At 42.3% G+C, this 22,960-nt stretch overlaps 2 protein-coding genes across 3 annotated transcripts in view; both read left to right on the top strand.

Annotated features, from left to right (window-relative positions):
• The first annotated feature begins 327 nt into the window (after positions 1–327).
• On the top strand, positions 328–7,199 carry lrrc28 (leucine rich repeat containing 28). The gene is made up of 10 exons (XM_062389520.1): positions 328–485; positions 762–996; positions 1,241–1,281; positions 1,735–1,772; positions 2,035–2,172; positions 2,883–3,089; positions 3,177–3,279; positions 3,387–3,571; positions 4,624–4,783; positions 4,916–7,199. The coding sequence occupies exons 2-10, from the start codon at positions 829–831 to the stop codon at positions 4,983–4,985; spliced, it is 1,110 nt and encodes a 369-aa protein (XP_062245504.1). The 5' UTR covers positions 328–485; positions 762–828; the 3' UTR covers positions 4,986–7,199.
• Positions 7,200–11,611: 4,412 nt separating this feature from the next.
• LOC133954911 (synaptosomal-associated protein 25-A-like) overlaps positions 11,612–22,960 on the top strand; it is a 35,821-nt gene continuing 24,472 nt past the window's right edge. For both annotated transcript variants that reach the window (XM_062389469.1, XM_062389478.1), the window contains exon 1: positions 11,612–11,752. The gene's annotated coding sequence lies outside the window, so the exon portion shown is untranslated. The remainder of the gene's footprint in view (positions 11,753–22,960) is intronic.

The following is a 22,960-nucleotide window of genomic DNA, read 5'->3' as shown; positions in this document are numbered from 1 at the left end:
CTTGAAATCTGAATCTTCTTATTAGTACTATCAATAAGATAATAAATCAAAAAGAAAAAATTATGAACATTTAAAATAATTCAATCAAACAATAAGTTAATATAGTAGCGTGTCTGTGAGCTAATTTCAACAACTTTATTTAGTAAGTTGGGTCGTTTCATCTATAAGTAAGCATATTTTACATATTGCTTGTTTTATACTAAATAAAGATATCAGTGAAGTGAAAGCACAATATTAAATGGCGTGAAACTACACTTGAATTCTATATAAATACGATGCATTCTAACGTTGTACCAGCGGGTTGCAGCCAAGCACCATTAGGAGAAAAGAGAAGAGGAAGAAGATGAGTGACGTCACACGTTGCTGCTTTACGACCCTTTACGTCTCGAGCTTCATGTCTTCTTAAAAGTACAAGTCTAAATACAGGCAGGTCCCGAGTGTGTGTGGGGTTTAAAATGAAATGAACACACTCCTGCACAGTTAAGGTAAAAAACTTCCTTCCTGTTGTTGAAAGCAAACGGCTACTAGCAGCCTCTTAGCTAGCATGCTAACTGTGATGGGTATGGAACATGTCAGCTAACAGCCGACGCTAGCTACAGGCTGTTGGTGCTACTGCTGCTGACGCTCACTTCAGCTCCTGAATCAGCTGTTAACTCCTGTAGCCACACAATTTGTGCGCTAAGCACAGATCTGAGTTTAGTTTAACCTTTGCTCCGTTGTCTCTGCTGTGTGACGATGCTCCTGCTCTGTTCTCCTCTCAGTGATGCCATAGACGAAAGTGTCAGAGCCCAGGCTTCTCCACCAGGGAGGAGAGAGGTCTCCTCAGCAATGGCAACTGAACTCCACGAGACCATATTCATGGCCAAACAGGAACGCCACAAGAACCTGTTCCTCAACTACAGGAGCCTGAACGTCTTCCCCGTGGAGCTGCTGAAAGATGAAGGCCTACAGTATCTGGAGAGACTGTACATGAAGATGAACTCGCTCACTACACTGGTACGCACCCAGCAGGACGTGATGATTTCACTATGTCAGACATCAGCAGCAAACGTTTTACCCAAAGTACAAATGAAACTTTATATATGTAGCTGAGCACAAGGGAAAAGTGCCTGATAGTAAATCTTCTTATGTAAAGTAGAGATACATGGAAAATGTACTGAAGTTCAGTACTGAAGTAACTCTTGTATTCACTGAGTATGTCTGCTCTTTCTCTCCCTCTCTTTCTCTCTCTTCCGTTCAGCCTGACAATCTGGCTCAGAAGCTCCCCAACCTAATTGAACTGTGAGTCATCGGCTCAGCTGTGTTTTTTGTGCAAATATTCTAAATCATTTTTTGTTTTATTTTATTTCAAAGTGTTGCTACGTCCCTTCAAAAGCGTCCTTTGTGTTGTGTTGTTATTGTTGGCTGGTATAATATGAAAGGTGCATTGTATTTTTTGCCGGGCCCATACAGATGCAGATGTCAATTGTTAAGTCTTTGTAATTTGCATCTGCTGAAATGATCTATTTTACCTGACTAATCTCACAGACATGATAACGAAAGAACACACACTATTGGTGAACTTTAACCAATGAGATATCAAATGCTAAGTCTAATTTACTGCCCTTCCTAATCAGCAGTCCCTGGTATAAGAGATATTGTATCTTACTGGGACCTTTCCTCTTAATTACATGATGAAACAAATAAACTGAATGAAAATCAGTTTGTATAGTAACAATTGTTTTTCTTTTCAAGGTATTTGCACTCAAACAACATAATGATTATTCCTGAAGGTAAGCACACCACACGTCATAATAACATTCCTGAGTCCACAATTATTTCTAACATCTTTCTTTGTCACTTAGTTTTCTTTAAACAGCAGGTGACACTGATTTATTCATACTGACATGACACGATAGATATTTAAACTAGAGAAATGTGCGAAAATTCCAAACTGTTGATTATATTTGACTATTTTTATCTGCATGAGTGAGAGGAGTTAGAAGAAGTTTGTCTGCTGGACATCATTTTATGTGACGGTGGTTTGATCCTCAGCTATTGGAAACCTGGCCAGGCTGCAGTCTTTAGATCTGAGCAGTAACGCCCTCCAGCTCCTCTGTCCAGAGATTGGCCGACTGAGGTCCCTGCGCCACCTGAGACTGTCCAATAACCAGCTGAAATACCTTCCTCCAGGTGAAAAGCAGAAGCTGTCGGCCTTGTTTGTTTGTTTCGATTATGTCTTCTTCAACTGTACCAAATTTTACTATGTTATTATCATTATTGGTTTTGAAGAAATATTCAGAAATAGTCTCATAGAAATTAATGATATCAGTTTGTATAATAAAAGCATTAAGACAAAAACATGACACATTTCAAGTGTCAAAAAAACCAACTGAATAAAAATGTAATGAACATCACATAACAGATGAATAAGATAAAAGCCGACATATAAACTTATAGAAAAGCATCTTTGTGTGTACGTGTAGGTGAGTTGGATCTTGTCGGCCAGCAGAGGGCAACAGCTACAATAAAATAAAATGAGGTCACTGTCCTCTAGAACAAGGTGCTGATAATATAATCTGTGATCTGAATCTTCTCACTCACTGTAAGTAAGTGTCTCCAGAACAGGACATTTACCTCAGAAACATCCATGTGTCGGCCTGGTTATCAGAATGTTCTTTCTTGGTTCACGACTATTTAGAGAGGTTAGATGAAGTGAACTGGTCAGCTGATAGTCAGCTTATAAATGACAAAAGTCTTGAATGATCTATTAAGACTATTAAGGGTAATTCATATTCTAACTTTTTGTATAAAAACTTCACTCTAGATTTTCTTTGATGTAGGAATCAGATTTGTAAAGGTTGATTCAGTCTTTCTCTCTTGGGTTTGTCTGATCTCTCCAGAGATCGGTGATCTGCACGAACTGGAGTCTCTGGACGTGTCCATGAATCAGCTGATGTCTCTACCACATCGTCTGCACCGCTGTTTGTCTCTACAGAATCTGACTGCCGACCACAACCTGCTGTGCCATGTTCCCCGGCAGCTCTGCTGGCTCCACCGCCTCAACCAGCTCTCCATGGCCGCCAACCGGCTGACCTTTCTACCGCTGGGTCCGTATAACCTGTTATCTGTCCGTTGCCATAATGATGTAGATGAAATAAGCAGGGAAATGTGAATATGCTGTACGTGTGTTTCAGATCTGGGCAGATCGCGGGAGCTGCAGTTTGTTTTTGTGGACAATAACGTGGACCTGAAAGGCCTCCCCTCATACTTGTATAACAAGGTCATCGGCTGCAGCGGGTAAGGGCTAACCTGGATAACTGCACACATGCATTGGTTGAATGATGGAGCTAGATAATAGAAAAGAGAAAAATATGATGGAAAGGTCGCGTGCTGCTTCTGTGCAGGTGCGGAGTGTCATCGCAGGTGTTGGAGGGCGACCTGAGAGAGGTGCCGGGTAAGGCGCTGAGTCAAGCTCTGGTTGGGTTATCGGCTGAAGTGAAGGTGGTTGGCTCAGAGACGGAGAACGTGGTTCCCCTCGAGGAGCTCGCCATGAGGACACTGCACCGCATCTACCACCACCGGCCAACAGGTGAGGTGTAAAGTCACGCTGTAGCTGTGCCTCAATTCTGGGGCCACATCTCTCATCTGTGTTACAGCGGCGCAACAAGACTGTCCCACAAATGTCTCCTACACATGCGTCCTTTCATACGCATGTTTAATAGAATTTAAGTTAAAGTTAAAAAGTTAAAGTAGCTTTATTGTCAATTTCTTATGATGTTCAGAACACACAAGGAATCGATACAACGTTTCCCACTCTCCCACAGTGAGACATATAAAGTGCACAGGCACAACAGATAACACAAGACATTTCCTAATACTAAGTAAACATACAGAATTTTTTAAGTACAGCAGCATAAGGTTCTCTCAAAGTGTAAACGTAGTGATTTAAGTGATAAAGTGCAAACAGTACAAGAAGTACAAGAGACAGTTTGTTGCAGAGTCCTGAGTGTTTTTAGTTTTTTTGGGGGGGGTTTAAGCCTCCAGTCAGACTAGAGGATATGTCTGGGGGGAGTGAGGGGAGAGAATTTAGCTTCCTGACAGCTTGGTGTATGAAACTATTTCCGAGTCTGGTGGTGCGGCAACGGAGGCTCCTGTACCTTCTTCCAGAGGGTAGGAGGCTGAACAGACCGTGTGCGGGGTGGCTGGTGTCACTCACGATCGAGGTGGCTTTCCGGGTGAGGCGGGTGGTGTTAGTGTTTTGCACGGAAGGGAGTGGGGCACCAATGATCTTCCTGCTGTGTGCAGTGCAACTACTGCCCCACACAGTGATGCAGCTGGACAGGATGCTTTCAATGGTGCCCCGGTAGAATGTTTTGCGGAGGAAGTAGAGGCGCCGCTGGGCTTTCTTCACCAGTGATGCAGAGTTGGTGGCCCAGGAGAGGTCCTCGCTGATGTGCACCCCCAGGAATTTGGTGCTGCTCACTCGCTCCACAGCAGCACCATGGTCAGTGGGGGGTGCTCAGTGAGGCTTTTCCTGAAGTCGACGAAACATAAAAAGAAAAAGAAACATAAGCAATAAAATGACAGATTCCTTTAAGTATATTCACTAAGTAAAAGTATTCCTGTGTTGTTGTTTTATAGATCCGAACTTGCTGCCTCCCATCGCCCTCCCAAAGAGCCTCCTGGACCTGCTGCAGTTCCCCCTGGGTCACTGTCACCGCTGCAGCCAGGCCATGTTCACCATCATCTACCCCAAACTATTCCCCCTCCGTGAAACCGCCCTGGCAGGAGTGCACCGCAGGTTAGAACAAACACACCTCTGTTCCCCTTTTGGATATTCTACCAAAATAGTATGAATCTTGTTTTATATTTGTAAATTAATTCCTCTCAACTACCCTCTCTCACTCTGTTTTCCACACTTTTTGCTGTTCAGGACGACCGTGAGTTTTGTGGCCTATTGCTGCTCCAGTCACTGCCTCCGGACATTTGACCTCCAGGGTTGAAATCCCCTCATTCGCCCGTTTACACATTCGATGAAGAAGGTGTTGACTGGGTGTCCAGCAGGTGCCAGATAAAGAGCTTGTTGTTTGTGTGGATCTTGAATCTGTGTGCTGCATCAGGGCAGGAAGTCTGTGCTTGAAACAAAGAACCGCAGATTTGCAGCTTCTGGGGATGTTTGATGGATCAGATCATGGACACAGGACTCGTTCTGCAGCGTTTCAACACGGTAGACAAAGACTCAAACTCAGATGGAGCTTCTGTCGGGAGTCAAACTCGAACCTTTGCACCGCTGTGTGTGTGTGTGGTGAGGGTCAACATAATAACTACTGTGTGAAGGCTGTGCACCACTGGGCTTCTGTCTAGAAACTAACAGTATTAAACTTAAGTTAACTCAGTAATGGGCACTTTTTAAGAACAAGCACTGTTTGATATTTGGGAAATCATTAAATTCTCACACAGACGCATCCCATTGATTGGGGAGTCAATTCATATTATTAATATGGATTATTTGACTGATTACTAAGGACTATTTGAAGGCTTATAATTTAAAATAATGTGTATCTGTGTGATGTGTATAATTTACAGCAGCGGAGAAGAACCTACCACATTAACTTTCTTCGAGAAGCCATTTGTCTTTGAGCATGTGACACTCGTCTCACAGTGACATCTGAATTTATACACTCTGTCAACATGACACATTTCATGAGATCAGACTTATGTCGTCAGTGTGACTTTATTTCTAAAATCTTGTCTCCAGTCAATAAGATGAGCCAAGGATTGGTTTGACATATTTGTTAAACTGATACCGGAATGTTGTCAGTTCTTTTCTAAGGCGGTATCGTTTTTTAAATGATGGCTGGTTTTAGAGCAAAAGTAAATATGAAATTTATATTTTAAAAACAAATGTTTCCATCACCAGCATTTCAATTAAATATCAGTTTAAAATTTCAGGATCCCACAAATATTCCTCAGAGGCACTGTTCGATTCTCTCGTTGGACTGACGCCTGTGTGTTGATATTCATGACTGTACAGTGTAAGTTATCATTTGTTTTGATTGTTTTGCTTTTGGCAGTAAATGTTGACTGTTGTTTGAGCTTTGTGAGTTTTTTAAACTACAGACACAGTTTGTCAGGGAAGCTGCATGGAGAGGTGTTAGTGTGGCTGCTTTCACTTGCTCAATGTTAAATAACACTTACAAAAGAACCCTTGTGACACTTTCATTTCAATACATTGTGTTTTGTTTTCCACTCTGTAGCTAAATATCACATTCTAAAACTGGCCATAAATAACTTTTGGCTTTGTATAAGTTGCTAAAAGCTGATTATAGCAAGGTTTAAATGAATCCTGCATTCATCTATGTAACATTTTTCTAGTGTACTTGTTCATTACTTCCTTTGACAAGTATTCTGATGATTACAAGCAGGTTTAGTTTGTAGCTCCCCTGAGAACCACTGGACATGGGGTTGTAGGAGGAGAATGTGTGGGGTTGTAGGTCATGAAGCTGAGACAACTAAGAAGTGCATGTTGCCTGAACTACTCTAAACCAACAGGTTAGTCGTTTGCAGTTAAACTTGATATTTCAAGTTCACCCAACATTTCACTTAAATGAGCTGAGGTAATAACAAACCTCAAATCTCCTGGCAGTCCCACAGTGATTCAAACTTACAACCGCTTCAGTGTCGACTCGCTAGTGTCCCTGTAAACTGTCTGATATGTAATTAACTGTAATTAAAGTGGATTGTTATGCATCTGGCAGGTTATCAGATCTACAAATTAGTGTTGATCGGTGTCAGTAGATCAGCACTAATCAGGGAACTTGTCCCGGAACATTAGATTCAGATGCCCCCCTTTAGAAGAACAACAATGTGTTTATACTCAAACACTAAGCTGCACTTGCAGGTGGGTCTTTGCTTCAGCCCCTGACTCAGTCTTGTCTGCTGCTCCATCCGTCCTCTTCAGTTAGAGACGCTCCTCTGTGCAGCCTCACCTGACTCGTGTCCTCAGTGTTGTTAATTGTCTTCAGCAGCTTCTTGAGATTCAGGATGAAACATGAATGATGCATCTGATCGGAGAGTGACACTAAACAAATACAAAGACCAAAGTAAGGTGAGACGCCTTGTAAACTTTAAGAGTCTAAATTTAGCACATAAGCCATATTTAACTGTGAAATTAAAACGTTCTGTGGTCAATAAATAAATCTAAAGGTCATGTTGTACATATCTTTATGGTGTTTTTTAATATTTCTGTACTGTTCCCTGTTTTATATTTATGTTTATGCACAAACATATCACAGCAAATGTAGTGTATGTGTAAACCTACTTGGCAATAAACCCCCAATTCAGATTCCCATCCTAACTGATAAAACTTTGACTTGGTGACACACAAGGGCTGCAAATTCCAATGCTTCCATGGCATCCATGTTAAATGTGTCCAAACTGTAGAAGTCAGCTAAGGATCAAGTGAAAAAGAGCGAGCACTTGAAATATGTATGTCAGTGATAATGGAGGGCGCAGCAGAAAGGCGAGCGGCTCATTTCCCAAGATCGATGGCGCGTTCAGATGAGTGCGAGACCGTGATCCGCTCTAGCTGCTTCTTCAGCTTCCCGCCCTCCCTCTGGGACTATCACATCTCCACTGACTGCACGTCTGAAACAACACATGAGCATGTTCATATGAAACACACGCAAAGTATGAGGGAGGTGTACATAAACACACAGGAGAGACAGACTTATTACAGAAGAACACAACATGACCAACCTGTAACCTCCGCTGATATTATCCAGGGAAACATGATATTCTTCATCAGGAAGCCAAATGAAATTCTGTGCAATATACCAGCACCATGTGATCCCGTGAGTCCGAGGGACATGTTTACAATCCACTGAACGCATGAAGGTAAGGAATCAAAGAAATGGAGATAAAGGTGTTTGTTATTTGCAGTGTTTATGTTTCTTCCATATATTACTAATATTACCGACCATACCTCTATCATTATGTGTATATCCTATTGTATATTATCTAGTTGGGGCTCTCATTTAAAATTAGTCAGTACAATACATCATCCAGTAGCTACATCAACTCAGATTTTCCCTACGTTTGAGGTGGGGGCAGAACTGGCTTCTGTTTTTCTGTTAATCTACACATTTCTAATGGAATGAGCTACAATCTGTGGCTCATTCAGATTCCCCCCCCCCCACCCCCCCCCCCCCCCCCCCCCCCCCAGTGAGGTTTTTCATGATTCATACTATTGTTCTAAGTAGGTCATGTGTTGAGTTGTATCTATTTGCTGATTGTAAATGTCTCCTGTTCTCAGAAATCTCTGAGACAGCCTGATTAAATAATGAGTACTCTAGATATTATTTCTTAGGTCACACTGGTTTCATTTTAAACATGCATGTTAATAAAGTAAATGAACTGTGCACTCTACATGCTCTGCTTCCCTGACACATTATGAAGCACCGTGTGACATTTGGATGCATCATGCAGTCCTGAAGTAATTTCCTGTGGTGAGTCAGGTCGGGTGAAGAGCGAAGGGGGCGGGGGGGGGGGCAATGGCCGAAGCAACAGACGCCAGTGGTTTTCAGTCTATTGTAGATAATGTGGACTGTGAAATGTCACAACATGAATACAAGATTCCAATTTCGTTTGTAGTTTGGTGAATTCCATTAGCACCTTCATTTCCCCACAGTGATGTTTGATAGGACATGTGTGGCTTTCATTCCAGTCCCTGAGCCTGAGTCTGAATCCAAGTCACCAAAGAAGAGTGCGACTAGAGTCCCCATGTCCCATGTCTATGGCCATTATGAATAATGCTACAGTATTAATATATATTTCAATAAAACATCATCATGGTCTGTTACAAATTAAGTAACACTCAGTAGGACAACTCAACAGTCCCGTTAGATTCAATCAAGCCTCATCAAATTGCACATTCTCATAAATCCATGAATTATTCTTTGGGAAAACAGTGAAAGTGTCAAACGACGGCCTGTCTCACCATGTTGGGGTCCATGTCTGATGGTGGAGACAACTCAGACGTTAACCAAACACTCAGGGGCTGGAGCTTCCACACGTTTGTCCTTTATGAATATAAGCTACACATCAACCTCACCTGGCCCGGTTGAACAGCTACTGTCTTATCATAAATGAACCAAATGACGGACACGTGTATTTGAAACTCGTGGTTGAGAGGCAGAGTACATCAGGCCAACAGAGACATGTGTCTGGTCCGTGGGCGGCGCAACACTCAACCAACCTGATGAGACTGCTATGGTCTCTAAGCAACACTGTATGTTTTGAAGAAGCATTCCACGATTTTTACTGTTACATTGTGAAAACGATCTTTGGGCTCTGCATATAAACTGCATGAGATTTTACCTACACTGAATCCTTCCACCAAGTTTTTTTTTCTTTTTCTTAATCTTGCAGACAAACAACAAACGTACAGGGGAGAGTCTCCAACATCTGACTGGGAATGTTTGAGTTGAGTCGGACTCGAACCCTGTTCCTCATCCGCATCTCTGCCTCAAAGATGCACATTAAGCATCTTTTCCGGAGCTCCTCTGTGTTGGTCAATCAATCACAGTCTGTAACACACACAAGAAATCAATCTCCAATTTATGTCTGTCATCTTGAAAGCGCAATAACGCCCGAGGAGAAAAATGGTTTCTTCAATGGGGTGGAGAAGATGGAATAAACCAATCCATTATTGGAAGACCAGATCCACTGAAGATCAGATCTGGAAAGCAAACTGGATCCTCTGCTGTGGAAGAGAATTGTCTGCTGAGGTTTTCTCTGAAAACTGGAAAACAGCAGTCATGTCTCCCTGGAGCCATGACGAGCGTTCATTCAAATGAGTCAAGTGACAACTGACGTGAGGTGAGAATCAGCCACAGACAGAGAGGAGGAGAAAAACCATCCCCTGTTCATCTGTACATCTGCCCCCAGCCCTACGTTGTTCCACAGCATGTCTGTCACACGATCTTCTCCAGAGTGACAGAAATAAATTAACACTGCGCTTCTGACCTTTGACCTTGACGAAACAAGGTATCCACAAATCACATTTATTCTCACTGTGGTATTGACTGTACCCTTCAGCAGAACAAGGACTTGGGACACATGCATATTTAGGGAGGGTATGAATGTAGAAATCAACACCCTGGCTTGATTAGATTTTTCTGAAACACTGGATTTGATGCTCTTTTGCCTGATGATAACAAGCCTGCCCACCACAGATCAGTATTCACATCCCCTGCCTCATGGCACTGCAAAAAAAAAAAGCAGCATGTATTTGATTATGTAAAGTCAAAGACTCCAGGGGTAAACAGCTCTGCACACGGAGGAGAATCTCAAAGAGCCTTTCTGTCAGGGAACCTCTCACACGGGTGCACATTCGTGCACATGCACAGTGTGAGCAGGCAAACACTGGGATGCATAATATTAGTAGGATAGCTGCACGCTCTATTTTGACATTCACGGTTCAAGATGAGCACGGGCTGAGGGGCGGAGCGTAATGTGAGATCATTTGATGTGTTTCTGAGATTGGGTCTGCTCCTACAACAGAAACATATATGATGTGTTAAAGAAACAGGTCTGAGATCAGGCTTTATAAATAATAAACACATTTTTTTTCTCATTTGTTTTATCTATTTCAAACTCTTATTGTCTGTTTGTCTTTATTCTAACTCACCACACTGTCCAGAGTGAACATGAATCTGGTCTTAAAATGCACAAATGAAGAATCCTCTCAGTAATCGCTGAGGTGAAACTGCGCCTGGCTCTGTGGAAACTGAGTGTGGGCAGCAGCCAGCAGGAGCCATCATGGCTCTGAAGCAGCTGAGCTGCCCCACTGATTATCCCTCCGACACATCTGACATCAGAGGGCGCGGCCATTTTGTGAGTGCCATCAAATGCACAAAACGAGACAGGAAGTAAGACCTCTCGACTGCACAAAATAAAAGAAATGGTAAGAGGAAGAAGACGAAGGGGGACATGGAAAGAGTAGTTTGTTTGTATCCTCCAGTAGACTACCCTGGAGTTAGGTCTATCTGCAGTTGATTCATTTAAATATGAGCCAAATCCTGAATATTTATATCAACCCTTATACATATGTAGTATATATGCATAACACATCCTTCATTATTGTCTGATTGATATTAAATTACTCATTATAAGACTTTTACTGTTAGCCCATGAATAATAATATTCTAGTGAATTTCTCATTAGCCTGTGTAGCCATCCAGTTACCAGAAACAGGGGGTGGAACTATTGTGAGGGGGTCGTTGTTGTTGAAGGACAGTTAAGAGAGATGGAACGTGGATCAAGTCCTATCCCTCCCTGGACAGTTTAGATTTAATAATGTGTAAAGAGGTCATGTTTAGGTTGATATTAAATTACTGCTGTGTTTCAGTATCTGACTTCATTAGCAGCCTCTGTTAGAGATGGAGCCAGCCACACCATGTCATGGAGACAGTGTTTGCCTGTACACCATCTGTCCTGCAGCTGAGGCCACAGAGTCTCAGGAAATGTTTAGAAAAAAGTCATTTCAATTTTAGGCTTTATTTTGTTAAACGTGAACAGGAAGTGTGCGGTGTCTAAATCCACCCAGTTTGACGCCTGGTTGTGAGGAGGACGGTGTGTTTCCATCGAGGGGGGTGCAGTCCCGTTAACGGAGCGGCAGGAAGGACACACGCTTCACCGAAACACATAAAGTACAGTAGAGAGCAAGCGGAGGAGAAGAGCGGAAGGAGCTTGAAGAAGCTTGAAGAAGGTAGGTTTTATTCACTTCATAGACTCACTGTTTGTTTTCCTCACCGAGACTAACTGGTAAAATCAGAGCATCAATTAAAGTTCGGTTTCTCCTCAATATACGAGACTGTAAAATACAATTCTTTCAGATGATTTACCACCAGGTTATTAGCTGCTCTCTTGTCCAGGTTTTCTCCCACAGCTAAGATGTTTGTTGCTGCTGTTCTAGTTGTTTGTGTTAATCGTAGCACTGATTCGTTCTAAGGTGATATTACATGGTCAAATCACTACACATGTCACTGAGGTGTCAGTGCTAGTGCGTTTGTTCTCTGTAACCTCTAGTTGCGGCGTGTTTTTGTGCAAGGAGGATGTGTTTGGATGTGAGTTTACGTCCTAAATGAATTAGAGGATTAAGGTAGTTGTTTGTTTTAAGGATTACATCAAAGGGTGGTAGAGCCTGTGCCCTCAGGCTGGCTGTGTCGCGGCTAAATAGCTCGTAGAGGAGTGAGTTGAGTTCAGCACCGCGGACAGCTCCAGCAAACACGCAGACTCTCTCTCTCTCTCTCTCTCTCTCTCTCTCTCTCTCACTCGCTCACACACACACAAATAGTGCTTTGTCTCTGATTTTTTGATTTTTGATTTATAATAATAAAACAAATATGAAAGATGCCCCATTCCCTGCTGTTCAGATCGTTAATGTGGTTGTGAACGAAGCAGCTCACTCATGAGCGTCAGGAAAATAAACGTTGATCTGCGCTGGAAACAAGTGACACTATGGTCCTCTTTGGAGGGTTTCATAGTGGATAAGGAAGGAGTTATACTGTATTGTTAGGCGTCTTAGTTTTGACTAAAGGACTAAACTTGGTCACAGAGCTACTGAGGAAGAGGATGCTCCTCACTTATGACTTCCTGTTTCCAAACTAAATCAATCAATCAATCAGTCAACCAATTAACCAGCCTATATATCTGTTCATGTCTTTGCTGATCCATCTGTTTACATGTCTTCATGATAAGGATCAGTGATATAAGCTCTCAGGTCAAAGTTCTCAGGGCTGTTGTTGTTTGGTATGAGGACATCCAGAATGAGGCATCAGTTGTGTCCCTGTGTCTCCTTGAGAGTTAAGAGACAAAGCATCATTTCACATATGTGTTCCCAGTCAGTTCAACCTGAAAGGTCTCGTAACTGCATCCGTGTGAGTAGGAATTCATGCAGTTGTGAATATGTGTACAAGATTTTAATGTAAGGTTGTAGTATATATCAACATCAAATTGAGGTTGAATGTGGTGCAGAGATTTTAGTAAATAGTGGGAATGAGTAGCATCTTGATTCTAGGAAAGGATCCTTATACAAACTGTTGGCCCTCTCAGCTTCCTGTCCTGTCTCGGTACCTGGTTTAATGTCAGGGAGGACAAAGAGCTCAGGCCGACGCTTAAGTAGATCAGCACGCGTGTGTGTGTTTGTTTGTTAGACTTGTCTTTTTGACTTTGTTGTTGGCAGCCCGGTGCTGTTTCTAACAAGGAGCAAATAAATCGATTAAATTAGGGCAGGGAATGACCACATAGCACTTCCATGATGGTTTTGAACTGGTGAAGAAGCTGGAAACCAAAGCCTGATTGTGAAATCGCGGTGTAGCTGGTTTTGTAAAACCCTTGACTGCACATTATTCTACTCTAACAGGCACCTTGAAAGAGCAATCACAGTCTTATTTTGGTCGGAAGATGATGTGAGCTGTGTGTTCACGGTTCTCCAGAGGTGAGACGCTTTGACAAACATGAAAACAGAAATCATTTTCATGGTGAGAAAATGGTTTCAGCTTGAACTGCTGTGCCCCCTCCACCCTCACTCACCCCTCCATCACCCTGCACAGAAACGGTGAGAAGTTACCACCAGCCTCCAGCTCCCTCACCTGGTGAAAACACTCATAGAGTCTGAGTTACATGCCTTTCTCTTGTCCCCCTTAAAACCACATTCACACATTTATCCACCTTGTTACTTTCTCTTCCACTGCCCTTGTTGAATTTCAGAGTCATCAGCTATAAAAAAGATATATCTGATGTCTAAGAATGCATAGTCTTCTTTTTCACTGCATGTTGCGCACTTATTCGGTTTCAGCAGATTGCAATCACAGTCCTTTCTTTTATACAGGTTTGTTCTGGATCTGCACTCCATTATAACATAATAAAGCTCCAATAATGTACATCCTGGTCAACATCCACTTATTAATGTCACTCTTTGTCAGCTTTAGTCAATCCCCTCTGTTCTTTGAGGGGGAGATGTTTTTCAAAATGGCTGCAGGATGTTTTGGTCTCACCCACGCAGTTAGTATTAAGTGTTGAGTCATTGTGCACAGAGGTGCGTGCTCCAGTCACGTACCTTTAAACTTGATGGAAACAAAGGAGACCTGCAGCTGACTTAACCAGCGGTGACATGTGACTATAGTCGTGGAAGGACTTTATATTCTCCCCAATGATGAAAACATGAGTTATATAAAAGTGTGCTGCATACGAGTTCTCTGTATTCAACCCAGCAGCAGTCAGTCACAATGAACAACAGGAGGGAAGGCTGCATTTGCCCATGTTATCTACTGTAGTTTAAAGGTCCTCTGTGGAGATTTGGACCACTAGAAGCTCTATGGAGCAACGTTTGTAAGAGGTTCTCCTCATTTTGTTTGTAGCTTGCACGTGCATGAGGACGCATTTGCACACTGACAGCCGTGTGAAGGACACGATATACACATTTCTGCTGCTGGTTTGCCCGCTACGCAGCTGATTTACTTTGACAGTATAGTGCCAACAATTACAGTACGACCCCTTTTGGTATTCACAGCTGAGAGGGCAGAGAAACATTATTTACAGGGACGTCAACAGACAACCACTGTTTCCCTTCAGGAACACACGTGCGTGCGCACACACACACACACACACACACACACACACACACAAAATAGACACACACTCTGAATTATGATCCTTATGCTTTATTGACAAAGCAGTACATTTCAGATGTTTGAATTGAAATTAACCTCTGTAATAAGATCTGTCGGAACATGATTTCTATGTCCGCTACACTCTATGCTCCTTAACCCTGTAAATAATAATTATAAATATCAGTCCAAAAGATCCCCAATCGGTGGTATAATAATACAGTTTATTTAGCTTACTCAAGGGCACTTAACATGGTAAAAACAGTGACAGTAAAAACAAGGTAACATTATAGCAGTGATATATGTACCTATATCTTTTTTTATTATGTTCTCTGCTATACGTGCCTGTCACCACGATGTTTGTGTGAGTGTATAAATGAACAGCGTGTACGGTGCGGCGCGGTGACAGGTGTCCATTTGAATGTGTTCATGTGGGAGGGGAATGGAGGAGAAATGGAGGAGAAGAGGGAGTGTTGGATAGTGTGTGTGCGTGTGTATTTGCGTGTATCTAGGTTTTGTGTGTGTTTCTGAGAGCAGAAGTGAGACAGAGCGGCAGTGAGTGCCAAAGAAAGAAAAGGGAAAGCATGTATGAGCTAGGGAAAGTAAAAGAGAGGGAGAGTAGTCCACGTGTTATGTAAGTCTTGTGAGGCATCTCTGTGTGTGTGTGTGTGTGTGTGTGTGTGTATTCTGTAGGCCTTCGGATTAATCCAGCAGGTTTTATCCTCAGTGAATGGGACAGTGGGGCTTTGCAGTGATTATCCCTGCAGGCCACAGATGATTGCTTTGAATCTCCTGTATATGTCCCACACTACCTCACTTCCCAGCCTGCATATCTGTTCGCCTGCACATCCCGCTGCCGGTTTAATAAGATCATGCTGACACAATTTTATTGTCTGTAGGTGGCTATAGATGCTAAATGTGTCAAATTTCCTAATGATAATCCTCCAGAAACAGGTCCAAACAGTTTCAGCAGCTGTCGAGGATGTGTTCATAGTGCGTCTTCTTTCCTCTGCGACCCACCTCAGCACATTTCAATCTTCCCGCCTTCGTTTCTCTGGATAATCTGCGCATCTCAGTCCGCTGTAGCTTCCCCCCCACCCCCCACCCCCCGCCTGTCTGTCCTCTTATAGATTATATAACAAGGAAATGTCAGAAATGCAATCTGCTCCATCATCCCCCGCTCAGCCGAGAAAACCTGCCCCCTCCGTTTGTTTTGAGTCACAGCCTCTGTCACGGTGAAGGTGGTAAAGATCGGCACTTGCTGCCTGGTAATCACCTGGCCACCTTGTACCTTTTTACTCCATCACTGAATTGAAATATTCACTTATGTGGAAAATAATTTAAATGCAAAGATGTGAGCTGATTGCTGATGGTGTTTCGGGGGGAGGGGGGGGGGTAATACGATCTAATATGCCCATTATCTTAGCATTTCACTGCAAACTGGCTCAAATAGCATGCTCAGGCATTTAGATTTCCTGAGAGATTTTGCACAGCAGATTCCTCCCTGTGTGTCCCTCCTGTCTCTCCATAGGGAATGTTTTAATTCAGTGAGGCCATATGGTCACGGTGGGCGCTGCTCAGGGCAGAGAAGCAGCGTCGTATGAGTTGTTTTGTTCTACCTTGTTCCATTCACATCCAGCCACTGTGATCAAAATGGATGAAAAGTCTCTGTCTTTTCATCCATTTTGAAAGAGCTGTTCTTTGAAATTTGACATGCATCCACTTATTTACACTGGATGTTTTCTCTGTACCTTTTTTTTTTTTAGCTTATTTGATTTGTTCAATTTTATACACAAATTTTGAGTTTATATGTTTATTGTTTCACAGTTAGAACAATCCTCTAATTCATCATAAATATAATGCTTCTCTTTCAGCCACTGTAGTTAAATATTACAGTTTTGTTGTTCACGTATCTTTATTTTAAATGTTTTAGTATGAATATTTAATACAAATTGTGACCAACTGCATCTACTGTAGATACAGAGAATACAGATGACATTATCGGCCCTATCATTTCACTGTTTCACCATCTGGATTGGAAACTATTGTGAGGAGGAATGGGAACAAATTGGGATTTTATGCATCCAGAATTTTCCTTTACGGGATTCATGACGAAGGCAAGTCACAGTGACATGACTGAAGGCTCCAATTTTGTGTCAGTGCAGATCAAAAAGATGGAATCTAAATTTTGTTTGAGGCAGGGGCAATTATTTTGTATGTTACTGTGTGTGTGTGTGTGTGTGTCTGTGTGTGTGTGTGTGTGTGCGTGTGGCCGTTGGCACACGCATGGTTTATTAGCAGTCAGCTGTAAAATGGGGGAGGTACTGTCTGAATAGTTTAGCCCTCGGCTCCCATCATGCTCTCTGGCCTACTCATGTCTTGGCATATGTGTTTACTGCTTATAGGTCAGCGACGTACAGTATGTTCTTGTGGTGTGTGTATATATGTGTGTTTGATAGAAAGTGAAAAATCTGTTCAGTTACAGATGAGTTGTTTCCGCACATGCTTCAGGTCAGGTTCTTATTTAGCTAAATGACTAACCACAAACTGTAGTAGTCTGAAGGCCAGTGCCCTCGCTCCAGCTTCATTTGGCCCACGTCATGGTGTAAAACCATTGAGGTGTTATACATCAATGTGTAAAATGATATTTACATTTGCCCTGAGTCAAATGTCCCTTGCAAAGAAACATTACTCATTTGCTAGAGGATGGATTGAAAATGTGCTAAGCTAAGACAAAGTGCTGAAACCTTCTTGTGGTGTCACAGTGGTATAATAAATGGTCCCTGTTTGAAGAAATTGAAATACAGTTTGACCCTAAATCAACAGAGAAACAACTGGTGTGTTGACATGTGTAATGTTATATGAATGCTGTCTGAGAATGCAGAGTTGATGATGCTATATATGAAGTGCTGCAGTCTGAATGTTAGGTTTATTTATTTTGATATATGATTCTGCCTAGTCCTGACCAAGCAGGTTTAAAATCAACTGTTAGGCTAACAAGGCATGAGGGAATTTGCAGGGTACAAGAGCAGCTGAGCATGTGTCGCTGTCTTTGTGTGTGTGTGTGTGTGTGTGTGTGTGTGTGTGTGTGTAGGTGTGTGTGTAATTGAAGGTTATCAGCCTTTCTATTTGAAGTCTTTCTGATGCCTGGATAAGAGTTGGTTCTGCACAACTGTGGAAAGAGGTAAAACCAGAGCAGTGCGTGTGTCAACTTTCAGTTTATGTAATCAGAGCATATTTAGACTATTTTCCCTTTTCACTATCCTTAAATATATTCAATAATCTCTATTTTATGGGAGATGTTGTTTGATTAGGACAACAATATCATGTTATGTTTGATTCATGGGGCAATACCTTGCCTATACACACTGTATAGACAAGTATTTGAAAAGGTAAAATAAAAATAAACAGACCCACTGATGCATTATGGTTTTGTATTTATATAGCGCTTTTCTGGTCTTGATGACTACTCAAAGCACTTCACAGTACAGTTTTACATTCACCCATTCACACACACAGCATCTATTAGCAGCACTTTGTTGTTCTATTGGAGGCAATTCTGGGTTCAGCATCTTGCCCAAGGACACTTCAGCATGCAAATGGGGAAGACTGGGGATCGGACTGCCAACCTTCAGGTTGGAGGACGACCGCTCTACCCCTCAGCCTCAGCCTCAGCCACAGACGCTGTGACATTAGTAATCAGTGACAACCACATCTGCATGGACAGTTGAAAATGTAAACTAGACACACTTACACAGTAGAAACACACAAACTCACATTTAATGGAGACCTAAACTAACCTCACTTTAACCTTAAAACATGTCTTCACCTTAATATGTAATGTATTATTAAGGGGACTTGGGCTTTTTTTTCATCTGACTGTGTAAAGGGATTAAGCACCCAACAACATGAGTATTACACAGAAAACATCCCCCCCCCCCAACACACACACACACAAACACACACACTGCTGTTGCATTAATAATGTTGACCTGGCTCTATCCCGTGAAAAATGAAAGTTGCTTCTGCTTTGATGTGTTGAGATGTTTGATGCTCGCAACACCTATATCCACACACACACACACAAACCTACACACACACACACACACACACAAACACACACACACACACACACACACATACACACAGGGCCATGTCTGCCCTGCTGCTGCTCTCCTTTTCGCCCTTGAACCAGTTCTCACTGTGTGATGTTTTCAGTGTCTCAGTGTGTTAATCTCCTACACGTGTACACATGTATTCCCAGTGTGTAACTACAGTCTACTCCTCCTTCAGTGTAAATGGACATGAGAGACACTGTCCTTATGGTGCGACTCTTTTATAATTACAGAAATTATTAGAAAGTCATTATCGTGAGGTTCGTAGCTACAGCGTCGTTGCTGGACTAATTTCCCTCAGATGGAGGTCAGGAGGTTAAGTCTGGTGCAAATAGAGGAGGGAGATGGGGACTGATGCACAGGGTTAACGTCTGGTTCCTTCACTTCTACACAATTATACAAAGAAAGGAGAATTACAGAAATAGCACGACCAACTCTCAGTCCCACTGTGACCACCTCCTCACTTCCCATCTCCCCTCTAACCATTCCACAATGATAAATTCATGAAAGACTGGGAAAAAAGCAAAATCGCCCAGATTCGGTTAGGTTAGTGCCTTTACAAATCCGTGAGAAACATACAACTGACAAGCTGCCCTGGTTTCTGTGACTGATAGATTCTCTGGAAACCAAGGTGTCCTGATGTCCTACTTCCTCCACAAACAGTGTTTTATCTCAGCTGAACATGACGCCTGATCGACAGCAGCCTCTTCGCTTGAGGGTGGAGGCAGCTTATCATGGCAGCCTGGCAGTCTGCTGCAGAGCATGTGTCCCGTCATCTTTCAATATACCTCTCTGCTTTTTCTATAAATCTCACAAAAGAGATTTTATGCAAACTAGTGTTTTCATAAAAATCAGCATCATGACTCAACTTATTTCAGGTCGATGTTAACAGAACATATACCTGCAGAAACTATTACACTGTCGTTGCTTTATGTATGTAATCTTTAGATTTGTTACTTACCATCATCTATCTAGTTTCATGTTCTTTGCTTTTCTTTGTTCTGATGCTGTCAGTGAGACTGTTTGTCTGCTGATTGCAATGAAAAGAGGAGGTAATGAACGTCCAATTAGCCACAAGGCAGAGAGAAGTGTGTTGTTATGATCTGGGTGTTTCAGCCTCTGTTGGAATGAAGGGAGAGTGGTGTCTGTCTCGAATCACAGGTCTGTGCAGTAGGTCAGTCGTTTGTCAATGCTACTGCTGGCTTATCCAAGTATTATTAATTTTTTCCCACTCAACTGCTTTTCTACAACGATCAGAGTGAAGTGTTAAATGTCCACAACTGCTATTATGCTTAATCGCATCCTGTTCGTACCAGTATTAGCTTTATCATCCTGGATTTACTTCTTTATCATCGGGCTGCTAATGCATTTACACTCTGACAACACTGTAGAGTCCTGCGTCTTTCATATCAGTGTTTTATGGATAGTTTAGTTGAGTAAATACGAGGGTGACATGGTGGTGTTGTGTCTAGCACTGTCGCCGTACCTGGTTTGAATCCCAGCCTGGCCGGGGTCATTCTGTGTGGAGTCATAACTGTGTCTGCATAGGTTTTCTCCAGCTTCCTCCCACAGTGCAGAGACATGCAGATTGAGGTACGGTTCATTGGAAACTCTGTATTGACCGTAGGTGTGAATGTGAGTGACTGATTTGTGTGTTGTTTCTGTATGTTTGGTCCTGTGATACACTTATGACCTGTTAAGTTTGGAGATTGGCTCCAGCTCCCCCCACCACCCTCAAATGATAAGAGGTAAAAATAGTTGATGGATGGATGCATGGATATATCGTATTGGGACCAACGAGTGTGACCAGTCGAAAAGGTCTTCTTACCATAGCTCGACTCTGTTTATAAACATGCTGCCTTCACAGCTAAATTGTAGTGTTTTCAGGCTTTTCAGTGAGGAATTTTCCATTTGTATGTTCCTTTCTCTTTGTTGCCTGAAATAGCTTCTTATTGTTGCTGGATTCTTCTATAATTGTGGCTGTGTAGCTGTGTGTTAATCATGTCAGCCCATGAACAGTCCCCCTCTGGAGCTCTGCAGCAAAAAACACAGCTCTGTTCTACTATCTACACACGTACACAAAAGTGCCTGTAGCTCAAATGACATGATATGGTGTAGCTGTCCGTTGGGCTGGTACCAGAGGGTTTTGTGGAAAGGAAAGAATGTGATGATGGACGTGACAGACTTGGTCCAAGGACAAACAGAGACAGACAAGGACAGACACGGAAACAAATTCAGACTTTTGAACCAACAAAAGAAATACAGAACAGATGAGAGTGTACATATTAGCAGCTAGACTTGTCACTGTTTACTGGGACGGACTGGGATTAAGTCCAATTATAAAACACAACAACAGCAACATTTCCCGTCACTCGTTCTTCATCTAGAGAAAGTTTTTACTGGCTTTGCTCATCGAGGTCATGTTCTGACTCTTTCCCTCTCTCATCCTCTTTCCACATGGGCCTTCAGCAGCTTTTAACATTAATGCTATTAATATTTGGATCAATAATTCATGGGTGCCCTTTTAACGTCTCTGTGTGTATAAAATGCAATGATACTTTAATTTGTTTGTCTGTGGTCGGTAAGATTTCAGACCTATTGTCTGTTTCCAGGAAATCGTATCACTTCCTGTACGCCGCATGATTTGACCTCAGTATTTAATAATTTAGCTACAGTGTGAATCAATGCTGTGGGGGCTCTTATTTATAGCTAAACATGTAGGGTATGTTATTATTACATAGATATTATATAATGTATACTTTTGTCTCGTTCCTGCACACACACTGTACATTTTCAGGGAGGGCATGGAAAGCGGATGACATGAAACAAAGAAAGCAAACGAGAGGAGATGGAGTTAGAGGAGAGTGTGTGGGTACGGTGTGTGTGTGTGTGTGTGTGCGTGTGTGTGAGTGAGAGAGGGAGAGAGAGGGAGACAGGAGAGAGAAAGCAGTGGAGAGGAAATCCTCTTTCCCTGCTGACTTTAATCTCTACAGGCTGAGTTCAGGCCTTACAGCAGCCGTCAGTCAATAGGAGTGACAGCCCGCAGGGCCACAGGTGGGGGATGGGGACGGCCGGACCTTGTATTAAATCACCTCCACTATAATGTGTGTGTTTGTTTGTGTGTGTGTGTCAGTGTGTTTGTGTGTGTGTGTAGTTTTTTTTAGAATGTATTACCCTGAAAGCAACACGATGCGAGGAGCACGCAGTTTGATTTTGGTTTTGTTCTTCTTAGCCCTCTATGGTGTTGTCAATCAATCAATCAATCAATCAAGAATTTATTGTAGTTTCTCCCCAAACAGTACAATTATGCAGTGAAGAATTAAATATAATTCCTTTAGGGCAGTGCAATTTCTATAGTATCTAAAAAAAACAATGAGAGACCTATGAGCAAGACATTATGGCAGAAACAACTGTACTGTAAGTGTAGGTGACATTAGGTGACATGAAACAGTCTACAATGTAGGAATAACCGCAGAGTTCTGAACTGTCAGCTGTTTGAGTCTGACTGCCCTTGGAAGGAAACTGTTTAAGAACCTTGTGGCCTGTTGTTCCACCACTCTGGTCCAGACTGATGATATCCAGACGCTCATGGTCTCCAGAGGCTACCCCCTGCTGCGTTGCACTGTGAAGTCGACGTGTTTGGGTTCTTGTGGAATATTACAACAAGTGGATGATTGGCAATAAATTTGCCAATGTTTCAAATGACTGGTTTACCATTGCTGATATTTCCACCAGACTCACTCTCCCACTGTGGCTAGTGCAAATACAATGTTGGGTAAATGTTAGCATTCTAACATTAGTTAAACTGTGTGTAAAGATGAACGATGTGTCTCTATTTTCTACCAGTGAACAAAGATAAAGCTAATATATCCCAGATATAGGTGTCACCATCTTGTGCTTTTGACTTCATTTGGAGTCGGTGTCTGCACGCTAGCTATTGGGGGATGGAGCCACAGTATCAAGGCTCTGTAGATATACTTGCTTGATTAATTAATTGTCAGACAATATTCAATGGGCTCCTAAATCGCTGTGCATTGATAGTACTATTAACAGTAGATTGACTTGAGTTGTCATTGTGTGTGCTTGACTGCTTGTAATCATGGCTGAGGCTCTTGTTATAACACAAAATGAATCTGATTCATTTATGGTAAAAACAAATCAAATGTCAATGTCATGGAGCAGGAAAGCTGT

This window comes from Platichthys flesus, chromosome 1, assembly GCF_949316205.1.
Source record: "Platichthys flesus chromosome 1, fPlaFle2.1, whole genome shotgun sequence".
NCBI classification, from domain to species: domain Eukaryota; kingdom Metazoa; phylum Chordata; class Actinopteri; order Pleuronectiformes; family Pleuronectidae; genus Platichthys; species Platichthys flesus.
This window is presented reverse-complemented; position numbering and strand designations above follow the sequence as displayed.